At 50.5% G+C, this 8,993-nt stretch overlaps 1 protein-coding gene across 1 annotated transcript in view; it reads right to left on the reverse strand.

The window, feature by feature from the left end:
• LOC137367051 (rho guanine nucleotide exchange factor 1-like) overlaps positions 1–8,394 on the reverse strand; it is a 167,215-nt gene extending 158,821 nt beyond the window's left edge. Inside the window, exons 1-3 of the mRNA XM_068028536.1 lie at positions 8,285–8,394; positions 8,105–8,195; positions 2,375–2,545 (exon numbers count right to left, since the gene is read on the reverse strand). Of these exons, the coding sequence (XP_067884637.1) occupies positions 2,375–2,545; positions 8,105–8,195; positions 8,285–8,394 (372 nt within the window). The remainder of the gene's footprint in view (positions 1–2,374; positions 2,546–8,104; positions 8,196–8,284) is intronic.
• Positions 8,395–8,993: the final 599 nt, after the last annotated feature.

Below are 8,993 nucleotides of genomic sequence, written 5' to 3' on the forward strand. Positions count from 1 at the left end.
AGCTCACAGCACAATGAGCACTGCCCGTCTGTCAGCAGAAGCTGCACTAGCAGCACTTCTCCTCCCAGTAAACAGTCCAGCAGCTAAAAGGCGGAAAACACACACCGAAAAAACTGAGTAGCAGCTTTAAATAGATTGTTGTCTACTTCCACATTGTCCGTCAATGACTCGATTTTAATATTCTTGCTTTCACATCCCCTCCCTGGCCTCTCCCCCTACCCTAACTCGATAACCTACTCTAGCCCCTACACCCCTCCCTATCTCTAACCTCCTCCAGCCCCTACACCCCTCCCTAACTCTATAACCTCCTCCAGCCCCTACACCCCTCCCTAACTCTATAACCTCCTCCAGCCCCTACACCCCTCCCTAACTCTATAACCACCTCCAGCCCCTACACCCCTCCCTAACTCTATAACCTCCTCCAGCCCCTACACCCCTCCCTAACTCTATAACCACCTCCAGCCCCCACACCCCTCCCTAACTCTATAACCTCCTCCAGCCCCTACACCCCTCCTTAACTCTATAACCTCCTCCAGCCCCTACACCCCTCCCTAACTTTGTAACCTCCTCCAGCCCCTGGACCCCTCCCTATCTCCAACCTCCTCCAGCCCCTAGACCCCTCCCCATCTCCAACCTCCTCCAGCCCCTAGACCCCTCCCTATCTCCAACCTCCTCCAGCCCCTAGACCCCTCCCTATCTCCAACCCCTAGACCCCTCCCTATCTCCAACCTCCTCCAGCCCCTAGACCCCTCCCTATCTCCAACCTCCTCCAGCCACTAGACCCCTCCCTATCTCTGTAACCTCCTCCAGCCCCAGACAGGTATAGCACGGGGTTAGATAAAGAGTAAAGCTCCCTCTACACTGTCCCCATCAAACACTCCCAGGACAGGTACAGCACAGGGTTAGATACAGAGTAAAGCTCCCTCTACACTGTCCCCATCAAACACTCCCAGGTCAGGTATAGCACGGGGTTAGATACAGAGTAAAGCTCCCTCTACACTGTCCCCATCAAACACTCCCAGGACAGGTACAGCACGGGGTTAGATACAGAGTAACACACCCTTACACAGGCCACCCAGGGAGCAGAGATCACAGAGCTGAGTGAAGCTAAGGACTAGAGATATACGTGGGAATATCTTGGTATCACCAGGCTCTGGGGGAGTGGGAAGGAAACCCGCTGTAAACTGAACTGCGAGAGAGTGGACAGCCCAGAGGCGGAATGCAGAGAGAAGCGACTCTTGGAGCAGCAGCACTGACTGGCAACCACAGGAGGGTTGAACAAAGACCTGAGGGTTAGTGTCAGGGGATCCTCAAAATCTGGAAGCATCAGCGTGAGAAACAGCAGCCGCAGTCAGCTCCGACCCAGGTCATTTAAATTTAGCTCTCAACTCCTTAAAGCAATACATCAAATTGGATTTCTGGTCCAATTTTAAAGGTTGTGCAGGGTTCACATATGCTAAACTCTGAAGGTGGCTAGACAAGTTGAGAACACTGTTACAAAAGCATAAGGGATCCTGGGCTTTATAAATAGAGATAATAGGTATCTATACAAAGCAAGGAAGTTATCCTGAACCTTTTATGAATCACTGGCTGGGCCTTAGCTGGAGTACTGAGTCCAATTCTGGACACTGCATTTTCGAAAGGATGTCAAGGCTTTGGAGAGGGTGAGAGGAGATTTGCCAGAATATTATGTGGCAAGAACTAAAGAAAGAGATTGTTCTGGACATGATGGGCTGAATGGCCTCCTCTGCAGTAACCATTCCAGCTTTCTATGTTCCTCAGGAAGTAGAAAAGGTTACGGGAAGATTTGATAAATGGTGTACAAAATCATGAAGGGTTTTGATAGAGTAAATGAGGGGAAAGTTTTTCCAAGGAGGGTCAGTAACCAGCGAATGCAGATTTAAGAACCACATGGGGAGAATCATAGAATGGTCACGGCACAGGAGACCATTCGGCCTGTCACGTCCGTGCCAGCTCTCTGCAAGAGCAACTCTGCTCGTCCCACTCCCCTGCCCTTTCCCCACAGTCTCGCAAATTCTCTCTCTTCGGGTAATTATCCAATTCCCTTTTGAAAGCACGATTGAATCTGCCTCCACCACTCTCAGGCAGCGCATTCCCGATCCGAACCACTCGCTGCGCGAAATCCTTTTCCTCACATTGACAAAGGAACGAATGACAATGCCTGTAAATCTGTGCGCCCTGGTTCTCGAGCCTTCAGCCAATGGGAACAGTTTCTCTCTATTTACTCTCTCTAGACCCCTCAAGATTTTGAACACCCCTATCAAAGCTCCTCTCAACCTTAGAACAGCCCCAGCTTCTCCAATCCTCCAGTCTAACTTCACGTAACTGAAGTTCCTCAACCCCTGGAACCAACCTCGTAAATCTTTTCGACGCCCTCTCCAATGCCTTCACAGGGAGATGAAGAGAAGTTCTTTTCTACGCAGAGAGTTGTTCTGATCTGGAACGCGCTGCCTGAAAGGGCGGTGGAAGCAGATTCAATAGTAACTTTCAAAAGGGAATTGGAGAAATACTTCAAAAGGAAAATCTGCAGGGCAATGGGTAAAGAGCAGGATGAGTGGGACTGACTGGATAGCTCTTTCAAAGAGCCGGCACAAGCATGATGGGCCGAATGGCCTCCTTCAGTTTTATACAATTCTACGATTCTAAACTGCACAGCAACTTCTGGTGTCCGCACAGTTGAACACAGAAATCAGGAAGGTATTGTCTGAATTGACCTGCTCCTCCAGAATCTGCACGATACTGGTATCTCATCCAGAGACATGGCATTCAAACATAAGAAACAGTGTGAAGTTACTGCACTTACATGATAGATACCCACTAAACCCACCAGAGAGAGTTAGAGCTTGTCCATTCCAGTCTAAGTACATTTTTAACTGTGTGATAACTCTTAATTACTGCCAAACAACCTCTCTGGCATTGAAAATAACAAGTGTAGAGTCTCATTCCTTCAATTTCAATTATTGTTGACTAATTTAAAGCAGTAAAAGATGTAAATGTTTTCTTTCTCTCTCTCTGAATGCCATTTTTCTTTCCCTCTCCATTTTACTTTCTGGATCTGATTTTACATTGAATTAAATATTCAAACTGACACTTCCTTATTCTGACTTTGCGCTGCTCAGTAATGAGTCTTCAATCTAATTGGTTAAAGTTGCTTGCCCTTATCATATGGGTTCCAGATGTCCCATAGAGAGTTTTATGGATGGCTGATATGAACCTCCAGTACAAAAGCCCACAGAGTCTGGGCAAGTGTAATAAATTGTGAATGCTATTTGTTCACTGCTGGCTGCAAATCAAATCAAGTATGAAATTCCTATGTAAACAGGTCACACTGCAATTACACCTTCCTCCCAGCAGAGGTGCCATTTCTCCTGGCAAGAACCTAGACATACAAGGCAAGTTGCCTGGGTCCAAGCTAAACCTCTCTGCCTCGCTTTAAGATAGTTTGTAAGATCCTCTGTCGAGGAACAGCACCTCATTTTCCAATTAGCCATTCTACAGCCTTCTGGACTCAATATTGAGTTCAATAATTCCAGACCATGAGCCCCATTATTTTTTTTGTTTATTTTATTTTTTTAAGAGATATTCTTTTTATTTATTAACCATGCGCCATTAAACTTATTTTTCATGTTTTTTGCTTTCATACAGATCTGTTCATTATTCTGCCATTACCACTGTCTCTGAATTCGTGCTTTGTCTATCACTACAACTATTTAGCACTCCATTTGCATTCTGCTCCATGATATCCATCATTTAATCTCTTCCCCCCCCCACCCCCCCCTCCATCCTATCACAAGCCTTCCTTCTTATCCTTCTTGATCTTCTTCCTGCCACTCCCCCGCCCCCCTCCCCGCCCCAGGCGAGGGTTGTTTTCCTTAGAGCAGAGAACGCTGAGGGGGGACATGATTGAGGTGTACCAAATTATGAGGGACATTGACAAGTTCAATAGGAAGAGACTTTTTCCCTTAGCAGAGGGGTCAATAACCAGGGGGCATAGATTTAAGGTAAGGGGAAGGAGGTTTAGAGGGGATTTGAGGAAAAACCTTTTCACCCAAAGGGTGGTTGGAATCTGGAACGGACTGCCTGAAGAGGTGGTAGAGGCAGGAACCGTCACAACATTTAAGAAGTATTTAGATAAGCACATGAAACGCCATAGCACACAAGGCTACGGGCCAAGTGCTGGAAAATGGGATTAGAATAGATAGGTGCTTGATGGCTGGCACAAACACAACCCCAGCCTATCCAGTCTCTCTTCATAGCTGAAATGCTCCAGCCCAGGCAACATCCTGGTGAATCTCCTCTGCACCCTCTCCAGTGCAATCACATCCTTCCTATAGTGTGGTGACCAGAACTGTACACAGTACTCCAGCTGTGCCCCTAACTAGCGTTTTATACAGCTCCATCATAACCTCCCTGCTCTTATATTCTATGCCTCGGCTAATAAAGGCAAGTATCCCATATGCCTTCCTAACCACCTTATCTACCTGTGCTGCTGCCTTTAGTGGTCTATGGACAAATACACCAAGGTCCCTCTGTACTTCCTAGGGTCCTACCATCCATTGTGTATTCCCTTGCCTTGTTAGTCCTCCCAAAATGCATCACCTCACACTTCTCAGGATTAAATTCCATTTGCCACTGCTCGGCCCATCCTACCAGCCCGTCTATATCATTCTGTAGTACAATAGGGTAGATAGAGAGAAACTATTTCCTCTGGTGGCAGGGGGGGGGGGGAGGAAAGAGTCCAGAACAAGGGGACAGAACCTTAATATTAGAGGCAGGCCATTCAGGGGGTGATGTCGGGAAGCGTTTCTTCACACAAAGGGCAGTGGGAATCTGGAACACTCTCCAAATCGCTGCTGAGGCTGGAGGTCCATTGAAAATTTTAGAACAGAGATTGATAAGTTTTTGTTGTGTAAGGGGAGTAAGGGATAAATAGGTAGCTACGGCAGGTAAATGCAGTATCAGCATCAATCAGCCTTGATCAGCAGGCTCTCAGGGCTGAATGGCCTCCTCCTGTTGCTATGTGGAACAGTGACTGCCAGCAACACTTTCACCACGATGGGTTATGAGCTGATTGTTATAAAAGAGCAAATCCTCAGATACAGGGTGAGCATCACCAGCGAAGATGCTCAACAGCGAGGGTCACAATTCCGGAAATACCTAATCCTTGTAAATTTACTCAAGCATTCTCAAGGGTCAGATTACAGGGGTAGGGTGGGTGGGGGAAGAGATGGGGGTTATCTTTGGTGTTTTTTGAGTGAGCTATTTCATTTCCGGGTCATGGTGTGTTCAGATTCTGGGCTCACTGTTTGCGAGCCCTCACAGACTCGGTGTTCCCCGTCTCCCAGCTGATACATCTGCTGACTGCCACCGGAATCAAGTTCCCTTCTACCCACCCCTCCGCCCCCCCCCTCCCCCCCGTCCCAAGCTGAGGTGCTCAGGTACCCTTCCAGGGGCACTGGCTGTTCTTGGTTTCGTGACCATTTGAGAGTCTGGACCGTGAGCGTCCGCCAGCTGTCCGACTGCGGCCAGCATTGCGTCTGAACTGAATCCTGTCCTCGCCTCACGCTGACAAACAGGCAACCACTCACGTTACAGCAGTGAGAGAGAAACTTGTATTTATATGTAAACGACTTTCACCACCTCATAACGTCCCAAAGCACTTTACAGCCAACGAGCCTCTGAAGTGCACTCGATGCTGTCACGGAGGAAACACAGCAGCCAACTTGTGCACAGCAAGATCCCGCAAACAGCAATAAACGACCAGATCATGTGTGTTACATGTTCGGTGAGGGATTCATTTGGCCCCAGGACACCAGGCAGAACTCCACTACTCCTCAAAATAATGGCCGTGCAGCCTTTTATCCCCACCTGAGGGGGGCAGACAGTGGCTCAGTTTAACACCTCACCCAAAAGACAGCACCTCCTACACTGCAGCCCTCCCTCGGTACTGGACCTCCCTCAGTACTGACCCTCCGACAGTGCGGCACTCCCTCGGTACTGGCCCTCCGACAGTGCAGCGCTCCCTCGGTACTGGCCCTCCGACAGTGCAGCGCTCCCTCGGTACTGGCCCTCCGACAGTGCAGCGCTCCCTCGGTACTGGCCCTCCGACAGTGCAGCACTCCCTCGGTACTGGCCCTCCGACAGTGCAGCACTCCCTCGGTACTGGCCCTCCAACAGTGCGGCGCTCCCTCGGTACTGGTCCTCCAACAGTGCAGCGCTCCCTCGGTACTGGCCCTCCGACAGTGCAGCGCTCCCTCGGTACTGGCCCTCCGACAGTGCAGCGCTCCCCTCAATACTGGCCCTCCGACAGTGCAGCGCTCCCTCAATACTGGCCCTCCAACAGTGTGGCGCTCCCTCGGCGCTGGCGCTCCGAGAGTGCGGCGCTCCCTCAGTACTGACCCTCCGACAGTGCAGCGCTCCCTCGGTACTGGCCCTCCGACAGTGCGGCACTCCCTCGGTACTGGCACTGGGAGATTTGGCCTGGATGATGAGCTCTAATCTCTGAAGTCGGACTCCTACCCACAATCTACGGACTCAGAGGCGAGAGAGCTCCCCACTCGATTCCACCCAGTCCTGGGAGAGGCAAGGGAGACTGTCGCACCCCTGCCGTGAACCACAACACCCTCCTGCCCACACAGGCTGAGATCGAAATAAAGACAAGGACTCTGCAACTGCTCATTCCAACATCTCGAATAACCTCTGGCCCAGTCGGCTTAGCCAGTGTTGTTCGTCTGCCCTGAGGGAGCTGTCGATTACTCTGGGTTTGACTGTTCCATTGGGAGCCTTGAGGTAATGGTGCGTCTTAGGCTGGAGATCTTGCCTTGATGGAGCAGTATCCTGGGGATCACCAGCCTAACTGCACACCAATTATGTTCCCTGCCCCGAGTGACTTCTCCTCAGGCTCTCACTATCAGCACTTGCCTTGCACACATCTCAACCAAGACTAACTGTGTATTCTAAGGGAATCAAAAGACCCTGTTTGTGAATCATTAGGGGCTTTCGAAGATCTAATTCTGCAGGAGGAAGCCCGGGAGACAAGTCTGCTTGGCTACGCAACCGTGTGAGGCATACCAAGGCAGAGCCCAGTCTCATTCTTACCCGATAGCTGTGCACGTGCACAAGCGCCCACACAAGGACAAGCAGACGCACGCACGTACTCAGAGGCAAACACATGGGCTCGTGCATTCACAAACAAGAGTACAGACACACAGGCAAGTACAGACAAGCACACACAAAAACAGACACACACACACGCACATACAGACACGCGTGCAAACACACTTGTACGCAAGCTGAGGTGCGTGCACATGCACAGAAGCAGACACAAACACACTTCCCAGCCAGGGTCACTGAACAGTGATCAGCAGCAGGACCCTGAATCTTTCCCCCCACCCCTCAACAGCCCTGTCTCACTGAGGCGAATTGTACAGTCCCTCCAAATTCTCCGCTCCGATTCCAGCTGACCTCCAAATTGCCAGGCCCTCACAAACCCTCTTCTCTCCTGGATCCGCACTCGAGACTCCGTGCACCATCGTCTCATTCATTACCAGGACCCTCAAACTGTGCAACCCTTCAGGTTCAGCAACACCCATGCCCCCCGCACCCCCCCCCCCCCACCACCCCCTATAATCTGCAGGCTTTTTAAAGTCTTGGCCGTGTCTCACACCATGGGCTGCTGTTTTCCCTGCCTTTCCCCACACAGCCAGCACCCACCTACCCAACCCTGAGGGGTGCACAGGAAAAAAAGACCCTCCCGACAAACAACTGCCCTGGCCCCCCTCCCCCTCCCCTTCCCCAGCCCAGACAGGAAGAGCTGCTCTATAAGTAATTAACTGTGAGGTTGAGATAGGGAGGGCGTCACTGAGTAGGGTCACAGAAAAGTCACCGACTCTCGTCCCCTCTCCCACACAGCTACAGACTTAAAAATAGCAGTACAGCTCATGCACGCCAAAACCGGAAGCTGCAGAAAGCCCGCCAGCCTCCTCTACCTCCGTCCACAGGCTGCTTACTGCAAGGAAATCTTTGAAGTCAGCTTGGAGCACCTTCACACAGCCTCACACGCAATTTGTATCTTCAAGAGTACCTTGAACACCGTCCTAAGACATTTCACAGGATTGTAGATCAGACGAAAATAAATGGGCACTGGGTCACACAAGGAGCTCGAGGATAGCTGACTAAAAACTCAGTCAAAGAGCTCCCAGCTGTGGCTCAGCGGAATAGCACACCCGCCTCAGAGTCAGGAGGTCGGGAGTTCAAGACCCACTCCAGAGAATCAAGGTTGATGTTCCCAGTTCCAGCACTGAGAGAGTGCTGCACTGCCGGAGGTGCGACTTTAAATAGAGGCCCCTCACAGGTGCGCATAAAAGGTTTCATGGCACCGCTGGAAAAGCAGTTCTCCCTTCTGCCCGATATTTATCCCTCCAACAACACTGAAATCCCATCATCATGCTGCTGTTTGAGGGGAGCTTGCTATGTACAAGTTGGTTGCCACATTTCCTACATTACATTAGTAGGTACACTCCTTTGCCTTCAAGCTTATCCGAAACAAGAGGTGGGGGGGGGGGGGGGTTTAGGGAGGGAATTTCAGAGCTTCGGGTCCAGGCAGCTGAAGGCACAGCCGCCAATGGTCAAGCGATGAAAACTGGGGATGCACAAGAGGCCAGACGTGGAGAGAGCGGAGAGATTTTGGCGGGCTGGAGACGTTTGCAGAGATAGCGTACTGCACTGGGAGTGACAGCCTGGATGACGGGCTCAAATTGAGAATTCAGGAACTTCTCCCCGAGTTAACTGAGCCAGATTGACAAGTAACTGAGCAACTGGATCCATCCATAGAAATCATACAGTTTAGCCTGTTGTTTCAAAGTGCAGCGAACTCAATGTCAGACCGAAAGGAGCCCCAGCAAAAATGACAGCTCAGAGCAGGCATCAGCAATCTTGGGGGCACAAGACACAAGCAACCACTTTCAATCCTT

This window comes from Heterodontus francisci, unplaced genomic scaffold, assembly GCF_036365525.1.
Source record: "Heterodontus francisci isolate sHetFra1 unplaced genomic scaffold, sHetFra1.hap1 HAP1_SCAFFOLD_843, whole genome shotgun sequence".
Taxonomy (NCBI): domain Eukaryota; kingdom Metazoa; phylum Chordata; class Chondrichthyes; order Heterodontiformes; family Heterodontidae; genus Heterodontus; species Heterodontus francisci.